Source organism: Sarcophilus harrisii, chromosome 1 (genome assembly GCF_902635505.1).
Source record: "Sarcophilus harrisii chromosome 1, mSarHar1.11, whole genome shotgun sequence".
Lineage (NCBI taxonomy): Eukaryota > Metazoa > Chordata > Mammalia > Dasyuromorphia > Dasyuridae > Sarcophilus > Sarcophilus harrisii.
In genome coordinates this window covers 48733905-48758674 of record NC_045426.1, presented here as the reverse complement: position 1 = coordinate 48758674, position 24770 = coordinate 48733905, and the positions used below count along the sequence as shown (strand labels likewise).

Below are 24770 nucleotides of genomic sequence, written 5' to 3'. Positions count from 1 at the left end.
ATATAGAGGTTGTAAGTCTCTTAGCATCCCACAGTTAGGGTCAGAGGTAGAAGTCAAAACCAGATTTTCCTACTACAATTCTGTCAATCCATTACATCATGTAGCTCTTAAAGTTGCAACTTATAATCAGTATAAGAAGCTACCAGATTGGATACTCTCATCACAGTGTATATAGCTTATAGCTGGAGGGACCCTCACAGACCATATGAGCCAAGAGAGAAATGCTCTTCTGATATTTTGGAAGCTGAACCATACCTGCCATTTCTTCCCATTCCCTTATGCTGAAAGGGAAGAATTTCTGAGCAGGATGAGGCATGTTATATTGGGCGGGGTCATAGAGCTAATCCAAGGGCCCTTATTAAACAGAGGACCTTCCTGCCATGGATACCACCAGAAAGTCTATTGAATCAGCCATTTTCAGCCTCCTTGAAAAGGCCATTGGCATCTTGGACTTCCAGCAACAAGGAAGTAAGAGGGCCCTGGTACTTGATTCAGAAAAACTCCATCCAGACCTTTGTGTTCAGTGTTGCCAACATATTTAGGAAAAGACAGTGATAAACTAAACTAATTTGGAAGAGGATAGCCAGAATGATTAAGAATTTCAAGTCTATACCATAGGAGAATGGGTTGAAATATCTAAAGATGCTTAGTGTGGAGAAGAGAAATTTCAGAGAGAACCATGGAAGTAATTGGATTCAGTGGGGAGAGTGTTAGATTTGGAGGTGAGGATCTGGGTTCAAATCCAATTTCTATCACTTTTTTCTTGTATGACCTAGAAATGGTCACAACTCTCCATCTCCATTTCTTTGGGTTTAAAATAAAGTGGTTGGGCTAGATGATTTATGGGGTCCCCTTCCATCTCTAGATCTATGAGTTCTGTGACTCCTTTAAGATTCATTCCAGCTCTAAATCCTATGATCAATAAGCACTTTAAAAGTTATTACATTGAAGAAGGATTAGGATTGTTCTTTCAGATCCCAAAGCAGTGGGTGGACTCTGCTTGCCAAAAAATAAGATTAGGCTTAATGCCAAGGAAGTTTTACCTTCACTAAAGACACTCAAGCAAAAGCTGGGTGACTACTTGCTAGAGTTGTCATAGAGATCAGGATTCTTTTTTTGTGTACAAATTGGAGTAGATGCTCCCTTCTAACTCTGAGATTCTGTCATCCCATGATTCTATGAATGTTCTATCCCTCACTCATTCTATATATAGTCAGGATGGGCAGGATGAGCAAGGGAGTGAAACAAAGAAGGGATTAGTCTTCCAAGAAATTTAACAGATTCTGCATTGCTGGAGTAAGTGACTACTGGGGAGGAAAGAGCGCATAGATTCTAAGAAAGAAATCTACATTGATCCACCAGATTAGTCTCAGATGAGATTCAACCAGCTCTTTCTTTGCCAATTCCTGGGATGATTAAATACTCTATAGCACTATAAGAATATGTTCAGAGTTGGAAAAGATTCAGTTGGGAATTCATTCTTTACTTAAAGACCCCAATATTTAGAACCTTATTCCATAGCAACTTAGTCTGTTCCCATTTGGATAGCTAAGGAAATTTTTCCTTATCTTAAGCTTAAATTTGTATTTTGGCAATTTCCATCCATTGCTAATTGTTGTCTTATGGGGTCAAATAGAACAAACTGAATTTTTTTCCTTTGGCATAACAGACTCAGTTATTAGAAGATAGTTATTATATCTCTTTGGAATCTTCTCTTTTTAAGATCAAGCATCCTGAGTTCCTCTAAGAGTATTTTTGGGAATATAGAATATCCTTGGGGAAGCAAAATAAACATTTTAGGAGGACACTTTGCTCTAACCTTGTGAACAGAAATAAAATGAACAACTTCCCCCCCTGTAGCCAAAACCCTTTATTAGATTCTAATCTGTTAATCATGATTGCTTATTGTTGCTAAAATTCAGGGGTTCACAGGGTTTCAGGAAACAATGACCCCAGCTGGGAAGAGGCTGGTTTCATGCCATAACAGTGAAGATTTAAGATTACAGTACAAATGAGTGCCCAGACTCATACAGTAGCTGCCCTCTGAGCAAATGGCCATCATCCTGGCTGTGGGATCCCACGGTGGAGGACAGGGACAGAATGAGGACCAATGAGCTCAAATGTCATTATGTCACTTCCCTTTCTCTACACATTCTTGTTTCAGAAAGAGCAACAAGTCTCTAAAAAATAAAATCCATAAAAATTCCCATGGAGTGTTGTTGTAGAACTAGTTGTGGCTTTATATTCCATCTCCCCTTCTTCCCTCCCTCCCACCCTCACCCCAACAGGCTCCCGGGTTTCATTTTCCCCTTCCTCCCCCAACTTTATCTAGACCTCCTTTCTCAAGGCCACTTTGATGCTGCTGAAGATTTGGCCAAGAGCAGCAAAGACCGGATGGCAGAAGGTGTGGACACAGAGGGAATAGATGCGGCTGATGCATTGCATCTCAATCAGGCAGCTCTTGATGCAGGGTACCACGGCCCAGATGTGGCAGAAGGAGATGCAGGCAAAGATGAAACCCCAGAGGAGGGCCAGTGGGACACCCAGCAGGGTGGAGATCAGGCGGTAGCACCAATACTTGCTGACCGTGAAGGTAGTGTAGCTGACCTTCCAGACGCCATCAAAGCTGTAGGTGCCCTCGGGTTCAGCAATCACATCTTCGAAGTCCACCTGAGGCCCAATCCAGAGTGAAGGAAGAAAATACAAGGTCAAAACACAAGACTTGGAACCAGAAAAACAGCCACGCTCAATGGCAAACCGATGTCAAAGGGCATAAACAGAATCGGGACAACATCAACAGAGAAAATTACTGCAAAATTATGGCAACTGAATGATGTGAATTATAATGACCAAGCTTGGTTCCATGGAAGAGGTATGGGAAAGCAACTCATCTTCTCCTTTGTAGGGGGAAGAATATTATGAGTATGTCTGAAGTATGTATGTATGTATGTATGTATAATGCCAGAGTTTTGAGATATAGTAGTCTCACTGAATTTCCCCCCTCCCCCCTTTTAATTTTTTTTAAATATGGGATGACTCTGAGAGAGGAGAAAACAATGGAAAATGTAGGGGATGTAAAAAGTATATCAGTAAATTTATTTTTAAAAATGCAACAAAATTTACAGATAACTATAGGTTAACAAAACAACTAGAAGAAATTTTAACAATCACTTAGTATGAAATTTTCAATATGACTTATGAGAGAACTGAGAAAGTAACATTCAGAGATGTTCTGGTAAAAATTAGATTTCCGGGTTTGTGGGGGGGTGGTGGTAAGTACCCACAGCACACTTTTAAGTTTAATCTGTAATAACATTTTCCCCATAACTTTCTTAAGTCTAGACAATCAACAACAATGAATAAAACCCTGATTTGAATTGATTATGATGGTGACTAGAATTCAGATTGAAAGTTCAAATACTAAGTCTGAAATTCTACTTTGGAAAAGATGAGAAAAGTTATCCTTCTCCATTCCATGGTGTCTTTGCAAACAGATGTGTAATTGGATTAACAGGTCTTTGTGAAGAGAAGTAAGATTTCTAAAGAGAATAGTGAGGTAGGACCAGTACATCTCTAAGTCCCTGACTTCTCTTATTCTCATCTCATTTTCCTTTTTCTCATGGTCCAATCTAAGATGCCCAATGCTGATTCCTTTATCTATTGAGAACCTATTTGTTGGCACAGTGTCTCTGGGTCTTAAGTGGCTCCAACCTGAGGAACTCACTGATCATCAGCTGACAGTGCATCCCTTTTACTCCTTCCTTTTACCAAGTAGAGGAGAATCCTGTGTCCATCTACCCTGAATTAGAAGAAATAGCAAAAAGTATGCTCTGGGGAGCTAGAAAATGGAACTATTATTTTGGGGACAATAGGCTAATCCCCTTTGTCACAGCTAGTTTGCTACTGTAATAGTTTTCTAGAATTAGAAATAACTTGGGAAAATAGTTAATACTAACAATAATAGCATTTTAATAGCTATATGTGATATATATGTATCTATATATGTAATGATCTTTAGCTTTCCTATTTGCAAAGCTCTTTTCATGCATTATCTCCCTTGATGCTCATAGCACTTCTGTGAGACAGATGTTATTGCTATCTCCATTTTACAGATGAGGAAAATGAGTCTGAGAGAAGTTAAATGCTTTACCATACAGATAGTTCATACATCTAGTAAAAGTGTGAAGCTGGATTTGAACTTATCTCTGTTAATTGCTCCTTCTGGCTCCATTCTCTCTTCTTTCAAATTTTTCCATCCCATGACAAGAAATTTTCCAAAACATAGATCTGACCACATCATTCCTCTGCTCTAAAACCTTCAATGACTTCCTATTTCCTCTAATGTAAAATGCAAATCCCCAGATTGGCATTCAAGTCCTTCCAACTCTGGGAAGTCTGTGCCAGACTGCTTTCCCATTACTGTTCTTCATTTATTCTCCTTCATCACTCTTTCTTTCTTGCCCAACTATGCTACGTGCTTGCTCCTTTCATTCTGTAGGCCATCACCTGAGAAGCACCATGATGTAGTGAAAAGAACAGCAGGTTTGGAATCATAATACATGTATTTATATTCTGACTCTGCCATTTGTTAGCTGTGTGATCTTGGGGAAGTCACTCAACTATTCTAGTGTCAGTTTATGCATTTGTAAAATGAGAGGTTTGGACCAGATAACTCCTAAAGTCTTTTTGAAGTTCTAAAACTATGATCATCATGGTTCTGTCTTCACACATTTACTCAGTATCTCCACTCTGCCTGGCATTTGATACCTTCCAAACTCTACCTTTCAGAATGTTATCTTCCTTCATTAAGCCTTTTATGATCCTGCCAATGAAGTTGGTTTTTTTCTTTCTAATATTCCTAAACTAATTTGTTTGGATTTGTGCTCCTCCCTGTTTCCTGCCCATCATTCCCCAATGTATCATAATCATCTACAAATATGAATTAATTCTTCCAGTAAAACATAAGTTCCTTCAGCAGGATCTGTTTTCTTTTTGTCTTTGCATAGTAAATACCAATGAGTGGTATACTTATTTTTATTATTATTATTATTTTGTGGAGGCATTTGGGGTTAAGTGACTTGCTTAGGATTATACATCTAGGAGTGTAAAGTTTATGAGGCCAGATTTGAACTCAGGTCCTCCTGACTTCAGGGCTGATACTCTACCCACTACACCAACTAGCTGCCCCAGCTGGTGTACTTCTTAATGGCATTTGTGGAATTATGATATTTTGACTTTAGTGCCATTACCTCCATCCTAGTCCCATAGTGCTAGTACCTCTATCCTAGAATCCAGTCCAGGTGGGGCTTGGTGTGAGTTCTTACCATCCCATGGATTTGAAGGTACAGAGAAGTTGAGACCCTCTGTTAGCTTAGAGCTGCTAGTTGGCAGGTGCTGCAAGCGTTAGGGCAAGGTATGTCTCAGCACTGGGAAGTTAATGGCAGAGCACAGTAGCACACAGACATCTTTAGTCTGTGAAGCTCTTGTTTGGCCTGGCACCAAGAGGGCACTTTGGGATGGGAGTAGGATTTCCCTTCATGGACTCTTCTGAGTGTATTCTGATACTTTCTCCTCCCAGAGCATTCCAAGCCATTCATGCCTCTCTGTAAGGGAAGAGAGTGCTGGTCAGTGCATTCTCAGGCAAACAGGTGGAACCAAGAACTCGCTGGTGTACACCCCACATGTAGCTTTTAAGTCACTGTCAGAAATTCTTGTGGTCCTGTGGCACCATGGGAGTGGGTTGTGTGAAAAATCACGGTCCTTGACTTCAAAAGGAACTCAAGAAGTCTTTCCTAGCTCAAGCTTAAATTCTGTGTCTGCTAGGAGGATGATACAGAACGCTTGGTGGAGAGGGATGACCTCACTATGAACCTCAGCAATATCTCCCCATCATCTTAATAAAATACTTCTAATTAATTAAAAACTATTTTCATGAGTGCCTCCTGTGTGCAAGATCACACTGAGGAGGAGTATTCAAAGGGATACAAAGAAGCAGCCCTTGATCTCAAAGGACAAATTGTTAAAAAAAAAAGTGAAACAAAAATATAAGGCAATAGATAATTAGCTGCCAATCAGAGCTCTTGTCTCTAAATGCAACAGGAACTCAGCATCCATTGTTTATGAATTTTCAAAAACGACATCTGAATTTCTTCATATTTTAATTTGTTCCACTCCTTAAAGAATTAAGGTCCATAGTTTCCCTAGCTCTTGTGCTGAGAATTTATTTTTAAAAACATCTCCTACTTCTAGGGAGCCTTTCCTAATTAGTTCAGCAGTCTGGGATTCAGCAACCTGCATTCTCCAGTATGTAACCTTTGTGATTTTGAACATTTTGAATACATCTTGTCTCAGGTTCTGTTTCCAGAATGAAACAATTTAATGATTTTTACTTGGTCATCCTTTGTAGCCCTTCTATTCCCTTGACTATTGTAATTGCTGTTCCTCCCCCTCATATACATGAATATATCTATTAATGAGGATTAAATCCAACTTTTCGCTTTGTTCAGGGTGCCAGGATGTAAGTGCGCTTAAAAGATTTAGAAGCCATTGGCAAGGTTACTGGTCAGCCATTGCTGACCAGTAACACAGTCAAGACACTATATTGCCCAACCCAGAGGCCTTTTCTATGCTAAGACTGCAGGTAGTTTACAGCACAGTCTAGATCATAAGACTTCCTCCAAACCACATGTGATACAGGGCTACTTAGATACATATTGAAGTTGAGAATTCCTGGGAAGAGATTCAGCCATTCAAGGAAACAGAGAATTTACACGTTGCTTATTAATTCTTCTCCTCAATTCTGTGGTTATAAAAGAACATTCCTTAGGTGTTGGTGACTGAGCATGGTTTGGCATGGGATCAAAACCTGGTTCGTGAATGTGTGTGTGTGTGTGTGTGTGTGTGTGTGTGTGAGAGAGAGAGAGAGAGAGAGAGAGAGAGAGAGAGAGAGAGAGAGAGAGAGAGAGAGATGGGGAGGGAGAGATGAAGAGGGAGGGAAGGAAAGAGACAGAGATGGAGACATAGAGAGACAGAGTCAGAGAGACAGAGATAGAGAGAGTTAGAGATGGAGACATAGACACAGAGACACAGAGATAGGGAGACAGACACAGATACAGACAGATAGACATACACACACACACACAGTGACAGAGACAGAGAGAAACACACACAGAGAGACAGAGACACAGAGAGAGAGCCAGAGCCAGAGAGAGCCAGAGAGAATAGAATATGAAATGACTGGTGGTTGTTCTTCATTCTAGAAGAGGATCAATTATGTTAGAGTTAAGTTACAGTGCGTCTAACTATGGCTGGTCAGATCAATATGATCTCGGAACGTTCCACTACAGGTCAGGCACAAATAGTCCAGGGGAACATTTGAGGGTGGATTCTCTAAATTTGTGCATCTTGCATTTCTTCTGAGCTAATTTGATTTTTCCTTGCTCATAGAGGTCCGATGAGGGCATGCCATGCTGGGTGGTCCCATGTCATTGTCTATCCCATATCACACCATTGCTTCAAAGTTCCAAAGTTCCTAAAGTGTCCATATTCCAAAGCATGTGAACTAGTTGTTGAATATAAGCAGTGAGGATGTTGAGTGTAAGAAAAGGCATCTGAGCCCCAATACCCGGATTAAGTGCATGTTGGGCACATGGGGCATGTATTCAGGGATCAGACAAAAACACATAACATTAACTTGTACAGCTGAACTGCAGAGGTTGTAAGTCTTTGCTCCAATGTCAGGAGCATTTTAGTATCCAAATGAATCAGCTCTAGTAGCTATGGAAAGCTGTTGAGCACAGTTCTGAACACATCCCTCCCCCAGTAGCCTAAGCACAGCAAAAGAAACCACTTGGGAAGAAGCCAAAGGATCCAGAATCTTGATCCAAGCAACTTATCAACAAGTATGAGACATGTGTGTGTATGTGTGTGTGTGTGTGTGTGCATGTGCGTGTGTGTGTATATGTAAACTCATGGATATTTCCCAGTAATACTAGTGCCAAAGAGGTACCCCCTGGTTCTCTTTCTTTCTCCAGTGATAGGATGGTAACTGCTCAACCTAAATACCAGCCTAAAAGTTCACATTTCCCAAGTTTTATATATTCCGTTCAGGCAGAAAGAGTAAGAAAGAGCCTGATGCTCATCATGGGGTTTTTGGCCGAAATTACTGCCTTTCTGCCAGTACTAGAAGCTAAGGGAAAATTCTTCTGGTGAACAACAGGTTTGCTACAGATTAACTGTCTCACCTCCCCTGATTGTGATAGTAACTCCATTAGCAGGGACATCATTATCAAAAACTTTTCAGTTTGGTATAATCGAAATTTTCTATTTTGTGATCAGTAATGATCTCTAGTTCTGCTTTGGTCATAAAGACCTTCCCCTTCCACATGTCTGAGAGGTAAACTATCCTGTGTTCCTCTAATTTATTAATAATTTCATTCTTTATGCCTAGGTCATGAACCCATTTTGACCTTTATCTTGGTGTAAATGCTAATATGGATCAATGCCTAGTTTCTGCCATATTAGTTTCCAATTTTCCCAGCAATTTTATCAAAAGTAAGTTCTTATCCCAAAAGCTGGATCTTTGGGTTTGTCAAAGACTAGGTTGTTAATTTGTTGACTGTTTTATCCCTTGAACCTAATCTATTCCACTGATCAACTAACTATTCCTTTAGCCAATACCAAATAGTTTTGGTAACTGCTGCTCTATAATATACTTTTAGATCTGGTACAGCTAAGCCACCTTCATTTGATTTTTTTTTCATTAATTCCCTTGAAATTTTGACCTTTTGTTTTTCCATATGAACTTGTTGTTATTTTTTCTAGGTCATTAAAATAGTTTTGGGACTCTGATTGGTATAGCGCTAAATAAATAGATTAGTTTAGGTAATATTGTCATCTTTATTATATTTGCTCGCCCTATCCAAGAGCATTTAATATTTTTCCAATTGGTTAGATCAGACTTAATATTTAATATTGTATTAGAAATGCTAGCTTTAGCAATAAGAGCTGAGAAAGAGATTAAAGGAATAAGAATAGGCAATGAGGAAACCAAATTATCACTCTTTGCCGATGACATGATGGTATACTTAGAGAACCCAGAGATTCTGCTAAAAAGTTATTAGAAATAATCCACAACTTTAGCAAAGTTGCTGGTTATAAAATAAACCCACATAAGTCATCAGCATTCTTATATATCACTAACAAAATCCAACAGTCAGAGTTACAAAGAGAAATTCCATTTAAAGTAACTACTGATAATATAAAATATTTAGGAATCTATCTGCCAAGGGAAAATCAGAAACTTTATGAGCAAAATTACAGACCACTTTTCACACAAATTAAGTCTGATCTAACCAATTGGGACATCATTATCAAATGCAGTCAAGACAGTGGATAAATTCAGAGTCTGGGTGCTTTTCCTCTCAAGCCTCAGCTATTTTTTCTCCTCTGAGCAGGGTGTGATGTAGTTCCTTGGCCCTCTTAGGGGACATAGGGACCTTTTCTCTATCATCCAAACTTAAGGACATGGAGGCTATTGTAGTATGAGGTGATCAGGTCACACACACATTAAGAATTCATTTTCCTCTCAGCCAGGCCCACCCTCAAGGAGCCAGCATCAATCCCATTTCTCATTCTCCTCAGTCACCAATGCTACCACCTCAGACCCAAAGTTATAACTAGGGTGTGGTGATAAGAGCTTCCTCCCAAGTTCCAGATTTAGAGGATAAAGTCGAGAAATATATGTTAAGTGCCTACTATGTACCAGGCACCGACCTTAGGGTCAAGTTAGCAAGAAGTAAGCAAGTTAGCATACTAATGAGTTAGCCAGAAGTATTAATTCAAAGAGGTTCCTCTGGAACCTGCAGCCTTGTGGATCTCCCTGACGACCTGCCTCCTCTCCACCTCAGCACCTCGCTACCCTGATCCGTCTTCTTCCATAGCTTCAAAATTTCATTTCAAAGCATTTTTTTGGTGCACTGAATGGAGGAGGAGCTTGGGGTGGTGTCCCAGGTGCAAACACTAGTAGACACAGCCCCATTTGAACTAGACATCCTGCGATGTGCCCAAATCCCTCCCATGCACAGGCTGACTTTGTCAAAAGGAGCTTTGTTCCCGGAGGGTTTGCAAGTTGACAGGGATATTGTAACCACCACTGGCAGATGAATTCACAAATTGGATGACTTCCCCAGTATTGAAATTGTGGGTAGTAATGGCAGTGGGGACTGGCTGCCTGAGACAAAAGGAAATTTTCTCTCCTTCCTCCTTAACATGTAGAGCCCTGGGTGTTTGAGGGAGCATCTCTTAATTATTCATTTTCTTAGAAATCATTGGTCCTGATGTTTCAATTCCCAGCAACGCTTTTCACTAAGGGGTTGGGGGAAGGAGAGGGCTGGCTCAGAGTCTCACTGTAAGTCCTTGTCTTCCAAGCGGCTCCTTCTCTGTAAATCAGAGGGAGCCAGTATAGAGACCTGCAGCTGTCCCTCCAGCTTGGAGCTGAAAGAAGGGTCTGCTTTGGTCACGATGCATTAAGTCTCTCCCTGGGAAGGAGAAGATGGCATTTATGTAGCTGGAATCGGGCAACTCTGTGGTGCATGCCAATTTCCCCAAACAATACAGTGGCTTCATCTCTTAATTAGTTACTAGAATTGCAGGGGAAATGAGTTATTTTTGTGGGGGACTGGTAATGTTTCCTTTGCAGAATGTTCTGTCTGTGTCTGAAGGGAGGGAGAGAGAGAGAGAGGGAAGGGAAATGGATCTGTCTAACTAAGTCAGGCAGCCTCTCCTAGATTTATTTTGGGAGCAGGAAGGTGGTAGTTTGATTAGTGTGAGCCAGCTGGAGCAGCAGTGGGATAGGGTAGATAGTACAGAGGGCTTGGAGCAAAAGCAGGAGGCTAAGGAGGATCTACGTGGAGCTGCCAGCTTATGGGATGTCCTGAATGAGTTAATGTAAGTCTGCTATTGTGAAATTCTGCCTGACATTCCCAAAGACTCACCCAATTTAGTTAAAATACCTAAGAGCCTCCGTGGAAATGAAAATATGTCGTCATCATTATTATTCAATTGTTTTTTAGTCGTGTCTGATTTTTGTGACCCTTTTTGCATTTTCCTGACAAAGGTACTAGACTGATTTGCCATCCAGCTTCCTTCTCACTCTCCAGCTCATCTTACAGGTGAGGAAACTGAGGTAGAGTAAAGTGTTTTGCCCAGGACCACACAGCTAGTAAGTGTCTGAAGTCTGAAGGTTTGAACTCAAGGAGGTGGGATTTCTTGATTTTAGTCCTGGTGTTCCTCCTCTTCTTCTTATTTTACGTAATAACATCATATATTATTAATTGCATATAGTGTGATGATGATGATAATGCAACTAGAGCTACAGCATGGCATAATAAATCAAGACCTCACCTCAGAGTCAGAAAATTCAAATCCTGGGTTCAAGTCTTTCCTTTTTCAACTATTGGGGGTGTGATTCTGGACAAATCATTTTACCTCTTCATGCAACAGTCTGAAAAATTAACTAATACTAGGTCATAGAGGCAGTATGGGGATAATAGAATTAAAATTATTTTCAAATTCAACTTCTGATATCTACCATCTGTGGCCTTCAGAAACACCTTAGGATTTGCTTATTAAGTCAAGGATGGGTTGCCATGTTTATCTGTGGAGGGAGCACCCCATGAGGGCATCACATGTTTTTGGTGGTCTAGTAATAGCTGAGATATAACACTTAGAGTTTACTGAGCACTTTGCCCCTTAGACTGTCAGCCCCCTGAAGATAGGGACTGCCTTTTGCCTTTTTTTTTTTTTTTTTTTTTTTTACATCCACAGCCCTTAGCACAGTGTCTGACACATAGTAGGTGCTTAATAAATACTTATTGACTATCTGATCTCATTCATTCTTCAAAACTTTCTTAAGTAGTTAATATTAATATGAATCCTATTTGTTTTCTTTCTGGATCTCAATCTCCTTATTGATAAAATAAAATCAGTGAATTCAGGGGTCTCCAAGTCCTTCCTGGCACTAAAATGTAATGTTATGCTAACATTGTATTGTGTCACATTCAATCATTTTTAGCTGGGATTCTTGAACAGGGTTTAGGGGCTTGGAGTCATTCACTGAGCAGGGGGCTGGAAGAGACAAGGAGGAGAGTGAAGACCGAGATTGAGAAGGGCTATCTGCAGGGTAAGTTTGCTTGAATATCAGTGTGTGGGTGTCTGGGCCCCCACAGTTGGCAGGTGTAGAGGATTATCAGAGGATTATATTACACATAGGAATAGCTTGCAGATGGCAAACCAATACTGGGCATGCAAATTAAGCCACCAGCATGGTCAGAACCCTTATCTTGGACCCTCCTTGTGAGTGATTTCTTTTGTCTGGATTATTTTTACTTGCGTGTAAGATATTTACTCTGTCTGGACTTATAGGATCATGGAAATAGAATTAGAAGGATTCAGAGACATCATTTATCTGGGGTAACAAGCTCCTTTTAAATAGGGAGAAACTGAGTCATAGAGAGGGGAGAGGCTTGTCCCAAAATCATACAAGCAGCATGGAGTAAAGCTGGTATTGAAACACGGCCATTCTTGTATTTAAATCCAGTACTGTTTTTACACTATACCTCCTTAGCCCCCATTTCACAGAATCACTCAATCAACAAATATTTGCTAAATGCCTACTATGTGCCAAACACAAGGGATGTAAAAACAAAAGCGAGATGATCCCTACTAGCAGAAAGCTTATGTTTTATTGCAAGCAGGGAGGAGGTTGAGTGGATCTTTCCAAGGTCTCTCCCAACTCTGACCTTCTGTGTCTGACTTGCCTTCTTCCCTGCTCCCTCATCCACATCACTTTGTAGAACCAAAGGGCCCTTAGAGATAACAGAATCATAGCTAGAAGGCTCCTTATTGATGATTTAATCCAACCCTACCATTTTATGGAGTAGGAACTGAAGTCTTGAGAGGATGGATGACTTGCTAGAAGCCACACAGCTAACAAATGGTAGAGCTGGGCTTCTCTCTAGGCTGTGTTCTGGACCTCCTCCATCATGCCTCAGCTCTTCATCCTGAAACCTTTCTCCAGCTCTGGACTTCTCCCCTTTGGAGCAGTCCCTGCCTTTCTTGCCTCTTCCTCTATCTGGATGGCTTCTCCCAGAACCTCCATTTAAGGAGATCCCCCAGACCAGCCCTGTCTTATTCTCCAGGCTATATTCCCACTTAGCACAATGCCTGGCACATAATAAGCATTCAGTCAGTGTTAATAAACTAACTGACCAGATACAGAGAAAGATAGTTTATGAGAAGTTATTCAGTCAAACTCTTTCATTTTTTAAATGATGAAAGAGAGGCTTTGAGAAAATTGTCATTTCCTCAAATCAATTAGCAAATAGCAGAGCTGGGATTCAAACTGAGGTCCTCTGACACCTTGTCATTGTAGAGGCAGCTGGTGGCACATCAGGTAGATCTGGGAGACACCTGGTTACAAATCCTGCCTCAAATACTTTATTATTAGTTATGTGACTCTCGACAATTCACTTTTCCTATTTGCTGCAGATTCCTTATTTGTAAAAAGGGATAATAATAGCACCTCCCTCATTGAGAGAATCAAATGAAATATTATAGGTAAAAGTGGTTAAATAATATATGTAAAGAAATCCATCATGTACATAGTATGTACTATATATAATACACATGGCACATAGTAGGTGCTGTATAGATGCTTATTCTCCCTGGCACATGGTAAGTGTTATATAAATGCTTATTCTCTCTCTTATCTCTGCCATTTCCATGAGATGTACTTTCCAGGCCTCTAGTTCTGTTATGTTTCTCATTATCATAGATAAAGAGCTGGAAGGAACTTTAGTCAGCATCAATATAGTTTAGCCCCTTCACCTTGTAGATAAGAAAACCAAGACCCAGAGAGACAAAATGAACTTTCCCAATGTCACTAATGACTGAGTTGGGAATGGAACTCAGGTCTTTGACATTAGTTGCGATGCTCTTTCTACTGTACCAGTCACCTCCCTTCCAGGAACTTCTTAGCAACGGGAAAGTAGCTCCAATTAGTCATTGGAGTATGAGTAGGCTTAATGGGTTTGTCCTGCAGGGAACAAATGTCTACATTGTGAAAGGGGACCTGAGGCAGAGGATGTTGCTTCACTCAAAAGAATGAGAGGTTCTTGGTGACTTCTCTGTGTCTGTAGTATGTGGGGTGTGTGTGTGTGTGTGTGTTTGTGTGTGTGTGTGTGTGTGTGTGTGTATGTGTGTGTGAGTGTGTGTGTGTGTGTATGAATGATATTTTGTAGTTAATTTGGACTTTTCCTAGCACTTGAACCAGTAATGGTTATATTTGAGAAAGTTCAATTTGATGCTTTTAAATGGGAACACATTAAGTCATTATCATTTATCATGGCTCAGCTCTGCTTGGAAACATCACTTTTTAAAATCCAAATAATCTGTCTTTTATCTAGAGCATTTCAGATTGTGAGTTAAGAAGATTTGTTACCAGCTAGTTTTTAGGTAACGGACCTTTCCCCTGTGTGAGACTGTGTATAGGCTGAACATCAACAGGGTGGGCTGAACATTGGAAATCTGAATGATGAATGAGCCCTCTTGGAGAGTGGGAACTGTTTTTGTTTTCTATCCATCCATCTATCTATCTGTCCATCCATCCATCCATCCACCCATCCTTCTATCTACTGTCTCTCTCTCTCTATATATATATGTCTATTTATCATCTATCTATTCATTCATCTCATTATTCACTCATCTATTAATCTATATATCTATCTTTTAATGCCTCCTGATAACTTAGCCCTATCTGGCACATAGTAGACTCTTAATAAGTGCTAGTTGATACATTTATTATTCTGATCTAACTATATTATTAGTTACATAGAATTATTGTTTTAAAAGGTGTGATGATCCTCACTTCTGCCTCTTAGATTCCCTAACTTTCCTTCAAAACTCAGTTTAAGTGTAGTTTCTCACATAAGGTCTTTTTGCATCCCCCAATTGCTAGTATCCCACTAAATTATTATATATTTAATTTTTATATAATTTGCATTTACTTATATGTACATATAGACGATTTCCTGTTTTACTTCAACACAGTGCCTGGCTGACATGTAATGAGCACTTAATAAATGATTCTTGAATTGAAATGTCTTCTTTGCAGGTTGTACCACTAGACTATACACAGTCCAAGTCCAAGTATTAAAAAGGAGAGAAGGAGCCCAGAAAGACCAAGTGGGGAAACCTTGGAAACCTTGTGGCATCACACTTAGCTGTATGGTTTTGGTGAAATTGGAAACTTATAGTCAGAAGATTTGTTATCAATCCTATCTCTGTAACTCATTAGCTACGTCACCTCAATCAAGTCACTCCATCTGTCTGTCTCATCTCAATGTGAGGGGCTGGACTATATGATCACTAAGTTCTCTTCTGGCTCTAAATAGATAATCTCATTTTAGCTTGCTATCCCTAAATTCCAATTGCATTGGCAATTTGGTTCTCCAATGGGTGGTTGGGCAACTGATTCCTGCCTTTAAGTTTGTACCATTGGATAACCCTCAGGGGCTTGGAGTTTTCTGGTTCATGACCTCCCATCTTGTGTGCCCCTCCCTATTGATTAAATATTCACAGTTAATTAGGTTTTAGAAAATGGTACTTACTAATGTAGTATTCTAAGAACAGTTGGTACAAAAATGCACTTCCAAGAGCTAGGAACACACTAATTTCTGCAAGTACATACAGAATTCAGAGAAAAGTTGGCTCAAGTTTAATGAATATGATGTGACCAAAGGGCAACTCATGGTTTAAATTATTTCTCTGGGTCTCAATTTTCTCTTTTGTCAAATGAATAGGTTGGACAAGATAATTTTTAAATTCTCTATAAACTCAAACATTCTTGGATCTCTATTTCCACAGAATCTTTTCCTCATTGCTCATGGATCTGCTATCTTTTTTCCTCCCTGAAAATAGGAACTTTTCCTTTATTTTACTAACAGCTATTTCCTTTCCCAGATGCAGTTAGAAGGATTCTGAAAAAAAAGCATATCTGAGAAAATAATATTGATATTCATTCTAGCATCAGGCAGCTTAGACCCAGGGGCATTTAGTTTCCCTTTGAGTGAACAGATGGTCCCTTGACTATAGACAAAGCAACTTTGGACATGTCAGTAGAGTCTTAATTTGAGAGAGTTTCCCCAGTAGTGGGGAAATGGGGCTTGTGAGGTCAGTTTTTATAGAAGATCACTGGCTTCTTTCAGTAAGATGAATAGAAAGCTATGAACATGAACTGAACATGAAGTAAGTCTTTAGTTTTGACCAAATATGTCTTTTTTTAAAAAGCCAATCTTAGGAACTTTAAAATCACTTCTGTGTACAATGATCTCCTGGTTCTGCTCATTTCACTCAGCATCAGTTCATGTAAGTCTCTCCAGGCCTTTCTGAAATCGTCCTGCTGGTCATTTCTTACCAAACAATAATATCCCATAATATTCATATACCACAATTTATTCAGCCATTCTCCAATTGATGGGCATCTACCCAATTTCCAGTTTCTGGCCACTTCAAAGAGGGCTACCACAAACATTTTTGCACATGTGGGTCCCTTTCCCTCCTTTAACATCTCTTTGGGATATAAGCCCAGTCGTAATACTGCTGGATCAAAGGGTTTGCATAGTTTGATAACTTTATGAGCATGGTTCCAAATTGCTCTCCAGAATGGCTGGATCTGTTCACAATTTCACCAACAGTGTATCAGTGTCCCAGTTTTCCCACATCCCCTCCAATATTCGTCATTATTTTTTCCTGTCATTTTAGCCAATCTGACAGGTGTCATGGTCTCTTAGAATTGTCTTAATTTGCATTTCTCTGATCAATATTGATTTAGAGAACCTTTTTATATGACTAAAAATAGTTTCAATTTCTTCATCTGAAAATTGTCTGTTCATATGCTTTGACCATAAAATTACTTTCAATAGTAATAATAACCATTCATATTTCTCTGGCCCTTCAAAGATTTTAAAGCAATCTTGTAATACTGACCTTCATACAAGCGTTATCCCCATTTTATAATAAGGAAACTGAGCCCCATGTGTCCATTATAACACAGCTATTAAGCTTTGGAGATCAAACTTTCTTCAAGGACAGTATTGAATAGATTATATTTTACAAGGTATGAATAAAATCTTTGATTCTGCTAATCACTCACATTTGTATAGTGGCTTTGGAGTTTATAAATTCATTCAACAAGCATTTATAATTAAGTACACTCTATGGATCAGAGATTGTGTTAGGTGTGAAGGAAATTAAAAACCAAATGAAATGCTTTTTGTCCTCAAAGAGCTTGTAATCTAATTAGATGATAAAACATCCAACCAGGTAAATGCAGATATACTTTGTGGGTGAAGGACTAAGAGCTGACTATGGGGATTTTTCCTATAAGGGAGGTAGCTTGTGCATTGTTAATCCTTTTTTACTGAAGAGGAACCTAAAATCTATGCAAATTACAGATGTAAGGATCAACTTTGTCATTGGTCTAACTCTTTTTAGTGTTTTTCTGCTCTTTAAACTCTTTTCAACAGCATCAAAAAGATATGTTGGGAGCCTCTAGGGTAGTTTAATACTCTACTCATAATATTCTGCAGTTATTTACTGCTTAAGGCAGCATTAAAGAAATTTAGTCTATTGAGACAAATTTATTAGACTAACATCAAACAACTCAGTGGGAACCTCTGGTCTAACAATGGTTTGATTGATGGAATGTGTGGAAGCATTGGTCAAAGAGTTGACCCCTCTCACTCCTCTCCCTCCCAGTTCCATTTCTTTCTTTTCCTTAAAATCAACGGTGAAGTGACTTGTCCATAATCATATAAATAATTTGGACTTGGAACTCAGTTGGGCTTGGGTATGACTTCTTACTCTGACACCTGTGAGATCTTGGGTCTATCCCTTTATTTCTGGTCCCGAGTTTCCAGATTTGTAGAACAAGGTGCTTTGATTTGATAACTTCTAAGTGTTTTCCAGCTCAAAATCAGTGATCCTAAGCATCAGAGCTAAGATTCAAGCTTACATCTCCCAGTTCTAAGTCCTGTGTCCTAGAATGTTGAGAGGAAGGAGATTTTAGAGATTGCTGACCTTCTTCCTGTCATTTGAGGAAGCTGAAGTTACATAGCTAGGTGGTGGGAGAGCCATGGCTAACAAGATCTCAGGTCTAACATCTATGTTGAAAATCTTTCTTCTAATCCTCTCTGCTCTCTCTCCTTTGTAAAGGAAGATGGTATTCTGGTATTGGGGAGAAGGATGAACTATGGTCATTGTCCATGATGGGATTTAGGGATTGATCTATGTATGCTATCTAAACTTTGTCTCCCTTGCCCAATTCAATGTTTAAATACATAATATTTACGTACTTAATAAATGCTGGTTGGGGCAAGTAGGTATAATGGTAGTGGATAGAGTGCTGGGCCTGGAATAAAAAATATTCATCTTCCTGAGTTTAAATCTGGTCTCAGACACTAGCTGTACAACCCTGGATGTCATTTAACTCTGCTTCAGTTTCCTTCTCTGTAAAATGAGCTACAGAAGGAAATGACAAACCACTTTAGTATCTGAGATCAGAGTGAATTGGACATGTCTGAAAATGGCTGTACAATAACAAAATATTGGTTGTTATATGACTTGCTCAGCATCACAGAGATAAACAAGGTGTTCTGACCTCAGATACTTTGTCTTTTCCCATCAGCCCACTCAGAAAGCACTGAAAAACAGGAAGAATACTTGCCTCTCCCTTCTTCTCTCCTTTGATATGGATCCTAATTCCTATGACATATAATGTGGTATCACTTAACTGCTGTTTGCCTTAGTTTCCTCAATTGCAAATTGAGAATAATGATACTACCTACTCCCCCACGTTTTTGCAAAGACCAAATTAACTATGTGGAAAGCATTTAGCACAGTGCTTGGCATATAGTAGGCATTATACAAATACTAATTTTATTAATTTACCATGATACTTTTATTATGATTATTATATAGATTAATTACTATTATATGAATGTTATTTGTATAATTAATATTATTAAATTCTATTACCATTATTGAGCAAAACAGGAAACTGAGGACTTCTCAGAATAATCATTTCGATGATTTAAGACTCAGCACCAAGAAACAGTTAATCATTAAGGTTCTGGGAAGAAGAGCAAAAGACTTGCTCTTCTAGCAGAAATACCTGAGACAGGATGATTTCAGAAAGGCCTGGAGAGACTTACATGAAATGATGCTGAGTGAGATGAGCAGAACCAGGAGATAATTATATACTTCAACAACAATACTATATGATGATCAATTCTGATGGATATGATGAGATGACATCAAACAACAACATTTTAACAATGAGATGAACCAAATCAGTTCCAATAGAGCAGTAATGAACTGAACCAGCTACATCCAGGGAAAGAACTCTGGGAGATCACTATGAACCATTACAGAGAATTCCCAATCCCTCTATTTTTGTCTGCCTGCATTTTTGATTTCCTTCACAGTCTAATTGTACAATATTTCAAAGTCTGACTCTTTTTGTAGAGCAAAATAACTGTTTGGACACGTATACATATATTGTATTTAACTTATACTTTAACATATTTAACATGTATTGGTCAACCTGTCATCTGGGGGAAGGGGTGGGGGAAAGGAGGGAAAAAGTTGGAACAAAAGTATTTGCAACTGTCAATGCTGAAAAATTACCCATGCATATATCTTGTAAATAAAAAGCTATAATAATAAAAAATAAATTAAAAAAAAAGAAATGCCTGAGATAACCCCCTTGACAAACTGATTAGTTAGTCAAGTCTGATTAGAGAAAAACATGACTAATTATTTAATAGTCTGGAAATATTTAAGAAGTCTCCAAACTAGTTATCTCTATTTGTTGATTGAGGAAGCTTGAGGTAAAAGAAGTTAAGCTTAACTAGGGTCTAGCAAACCTGTGCTACTTCCATCCTAGGCAGGCAGTGAAAATTAATCAGATAAGGGGAAGTGGGGGTGTCGTGGATTCCTATGACTCTTTAATTGCTTCTAACTCTGTAACGGGTGGTCCTTCTCTCTCTGAGATTCCAGTGAGTGAACTGCCCACTTTGTGCGAGATTCTAATAAAGCTTCTGTCTTTCACTTTGAGATATCTCTGAGTAGTCATTTTGCATTAGAGGTTGCTATCCCACACATGATGATGATTATCATATCTTTTCAATGAACTGGGGCTTGGAGAAACATGGAGAGAGGAAAACTCAAGGAAGAAAAGGAGAACAGCTGTTTTTGAGCAGGTAAAGACTTGTCAAGTACAAGAGGGATTGGTCTTGACTTTTTTGGCCCCAGAATCTGGAAGCTGGAGAAATTGATGAAAGTTATAGACAGACATGTTTAAACTTAATATATGGGAAAACCCAAATAATTCACACTATTCTAAAGTAGAATGGACTACCCTAGATTTCAGTGGCTTCCTCGTCATAGGAGATCATCAAGCAAAGACTGCATGACCATTTTAAATTCTATTAGAGAGGGGATTATTCAGATTGTGTTTTGAGTAAATGATGACTGAATTCTGATATTCTTGATAATAATGGACGAGATTATTGTTGTTTTTCATTCATTCCAGTTATGCCTGATTCTCCGTGACCTTATTTGGTTTTTCTTGGCAGAAATACTAGAATGAATTGCCACTTCCTTCTCCAGCCTATTTTACAAATGAGCAAAACTGAGTCAAACAGAGTTAAGTTTCTTGCCCAGGGTCACACAGCTAAATGTCTTTGCTAAATGAGGTTATTATCATTATGCTCTGTTCTCCACAGCTCCAGAATCACTTACCATGTCAAACATGTGAATTGCCATTCACAGCCTTTAGCACTCAATTTTGATCTCATGGTATAGTTAGTATTTAAATAGCACTTAAATAGCATTGACTTGGATTTGGATTGGATTTTCACAGCTACTCTATGAAACAGTTGGGTTTTTGTTTGTTCATTTGTTTTTCATTTTAGAGGTGAGAAAACTGAAATTGAGATAGATTAAGAGAGTTGCCTACAGTCCTATTGTATGGATCTGACACAGGATTGGGACCAGTCTTCCTGATTCCAAGTCCAGGGCTCTAACTGTTGGTCACTCAGTAGCTGTCAAAACAGACGCTGTTATAGATGATACCTTTACTTTGGATGTTAGAGGATATAATATATCCTCCTCTCATGGGAATGGCTTTTATAAAAGAAATTCTTAGGGCAAAAGCAATGCTGGACCCAAAGGGATATTTTCTGGTGGTGATATTTCAGTTACTGTGAGCAGCAAGTAGGTAAAGGAGGAGAATTCCTTCAGATGCTCCTAATACTATATGGCAGACGAAACCTCTGTCTTGTGTGCATGGATGTTAGAAGCCCTATCCCTAATGGAGTACAACAGGGATTATGGGAGGCAAAAATTCAGAGCTTCCCTAATCACCTTTAAGATAATAATTCCTTATTTTTGTTTCTAAAGGACTCGATGTATATTTGTTGGCTCATTTTTTGCTGTGTCCAACTCTTTGTGAGCTCATTTTGGGTTTTCTTGGAAGAGATACCAATTTTCCATTTCTTCCTCCAGTTCATTTTACATATGGGGAAACTGAGGCAAACAGTGAAATGACTTGTTCAGGGTCACAGATTTAATACCTGAGGCCAGGTTTAAATTCAGGAAAATGAGTCTTTCTCACTTTAGACTTGGAATTCTATCCACCTAGCTTCCCATATGTGTGCGTGTATATATGTATATATGTATACATGAGTGTACATACCTATGTGAATCTATCCATATATGTATGTATATATATTCATAGACACATATGGATAGGTATATCCATATATTATGTGTATACACATACACATATATGATATTTATTGATTTATAGACTTAAGAAAGTGATGGAAAAAATGTTAAGGCAGATTAAATTTAAAAGTATGTCCTGCATATATATCACCCCCTGCCCCTGTCCAGCTGATTGTTAAACATATATTCCCTGGTTCAAATCCTGGTGATTGAATAAGTCATTTCTCATGAAGATCAGTGTGATATTGAAAAAAAGAAACCTGTATTTGGCATCTGAGGACCTGCCACTTATAATGTATCTCATCTTGGGGAAATCTCTCTAGGATTCTTCTTTATAAAATAAGGAGTGGGGGGATGAATGAGATGGCTCCCAGCTCAGATATCTAGGATTCCTTTGGGGACTTTGGTTCACTTAGACTACTGTGCTATACCTTTCAATAAGCTCTGGATGCTTATTGGAAGAAACAGGATTTAAATTGCCAGAAAGTATTTGCAGCCACAGCACAGATTAGTTGTGTCAGTGGATTGATGAAAGATAGTCAGGAAATACATAGGAATAATGGAGATTTTAGGAGGGATGGAGCCACGAGTTGGAAGATGATTTGGGAAATCATGGAGAATGGGAGCCATTCAATGAACAACCAGATTGCCAGCAGCAGATGCTGCAAGGAGAAATTCCCAGCAGTACCCTGCCTGTACTGAAGACACTAATCAACCGTTCTGATTGCTGAGAGAACTTTTCTTGTGCCTTCCCTCTTGGAGCTGGTGTCTTGCAAGAGCACATTTTTTCAGACTACCATGGGGAGTTGAGGAGGTACGATTGTTCTCATTCAGCAAATGTATGCTGCACTTCTTTTCTCTTGTTTTATTATTCATTCCTACTCCAATTTAATGATTTTCAGTTTCTACTATGTTCTTTGCTTGCATCTGTTAGCACAGTGAGCCTGGACTTGAGCTACATTCCATGGGATCATAGATCCAGACCTGGAAAGGATCTCAGAGGCTGGGTCAACCGTACTCCCTTTATAAAGGAACACATTGAATTTTAGGGAGTAAAATGACTTGCTCAAGTTCACATAGGGCGAGCACCAGGGCCAGATGCTCTGATATAAGAGGGCTCTTTTCACTTTACTATACCTAGATGAGGACTGAAAATTCCCCATATATTGAGTTAAAATCTAAGATCTTGTAGAATGAGCTGGACCACAGGCCGGTTGCCTCTATGAAAATAGATGAATTCTCAGATCTCTTCTAGATTTCAATCTTGTGGTCATTTCATAGTAACATCTCTTCTTTTGAATGTCATTTAAAAAACCCTTTCTCCACCACACCATTGCAAAGTAAGCGATTACTATCACTATATTACACATGCAGAACCTAGAAGAATGAAACCATTGAGCAAATCACTTAGCTAGTAAGTGGCCCAGCCAAGGGTTCAAACAGTCCTTCTGACTCTATGCCCAATGGTCTTTCCATTGTCCAACAATGCCTCTCAACAATGAAATTTGGGATTGAAGAACCTAGAACAGAATGAATCTAGACTCTGACTCCTCTTCTATCAGCTTCACCTTTTGCCAAATGATACCCAATGAAAAGAGAAAGTTATTTTAATTCTGCTCTTTTCTGCCTCTGGGATTTGGGATAGGTGACTCTTTTCTCTGGTTCTCAGGATTCCCATCCACATTATGAAAGGTTGATCTCAAAAGGTCTTTATATCTCTGAATTTTATGATTCTATGAATATTTTCTCTGGGTTTCTTACAGGCCTCCCTCCTTGCCTTACCTGAAAATCCTGAGAGATGTCATTTTCCCCGGGCTGTACCTCCAAGATGTCAGCTGCTCTGAGAGTAGTAGGGGGAGCAGTCTGGGGAACAGTTCAATTGCAAATGACATGTCACCCCAGTGGCCTGGCACATAGAAGGTGTCTTTGAGGTGTGATGGCCAGGTGGGCTGGAGAAGTGAGTGCCATCAGGTCAGGCGTTATGGTCCTTTGGTGGTGGCTTCCCCAGGACATAAGAAAAGCTCCCACTCACTGTCTCCCATCACCCTTATGTAGAAGATATTCTCAAATTGGGGCAAGTCTCTTCTCTATTTTGGGATCCAGTTTTTTTCTCAGTAAATGATTGGCAGGGGCTAAATGAATTCTAACATTTTATGCCTTTATTCTAATTCTTCCAAGACCAAGAAAAAGCATATCTCCAATTACTTGTTTCCAAGCGAGACCAGTATATTTTCTTGATCATCTTTTATTCTTGCCCCGTTCTGAATATTCTGGAACATTTTCAGTGATTTTTCTTCTAATTATTTCACACTAAGCATTTGGGGATTGCTTAAGGGAAAATTCAGGACATAGGTACAACAGTTATAATGAGGCTTTCTGAGAGCCTGTCACTGACTGCAATGAAAATATTCCTCATCCCAGACTGGTAATGGCCTCCACTTACAAAGCAGATATACCCTGGGGTAGCCTAAGCTGAAGCTGGGACAATACCAGGGCCAAAACAAAAGGATCAAAATCCTACCTTGACCACATCTTCATTAATATGCTTTGGGTCTCGATTCACCAAATCAATCTCTTTACTGTGTATGTCCTGGATGATTCTGGTTTCCAGGTCCGTCTGTTCTTCAGCCATGGTAACACACCCGTTTTGCCTGAGAAAAGCCCCAAATCCTTTTGGATGGGGTTGAAAAATACCCTTGATGGAAGTGGTAAATTCAGTGTCCCCAGATTTGTACTCTCGACTGTCAAATAAGCCCCACCCCACATGCCAGAGGGACAGCTGTCTCACATACCTCCAACAACTCCTTTTGGTAAAACAGGCCGTGGCAGTCCTCCAATCTAAAATTAAGATTGGAGCTCACCCTGGCCAACCATTCCTTAAAGGGGCTTGTTGGGAGTCTGGCTCACATGCAAGACTATCA

The 24770-nt window shown here is 39.3% G+C and overlaps 1 protein-coding gene across 1 annotated transcript; it reads right to left on the bottom strand.

Moving 5' to 3' along the window:
* Positions 1-1832: 1832 nt before the first annotated feature.
* CAV3 (caveolin 3) lies at positions 1833-24612 on the bottom strand. The gene is made up of 2 exons (XM_003762398.4): positions 24371-24612; positions 1833-2670 (listed from the first exon to the last, which is right to left on the bottom strand). Exons 1-2 carry the CDS (start codon positions 24479-24481, stop codon positions 2329-2331), a joined length of 453 nt encoding a protein of 150 aa, XP_003762446.3. The 5' UTR covers positions 24482-24612; the 3' UTR covers positions 1833-2328.
* Between the last annotated feature and the right edge of the window lie 158 nt (positions 24613-24770).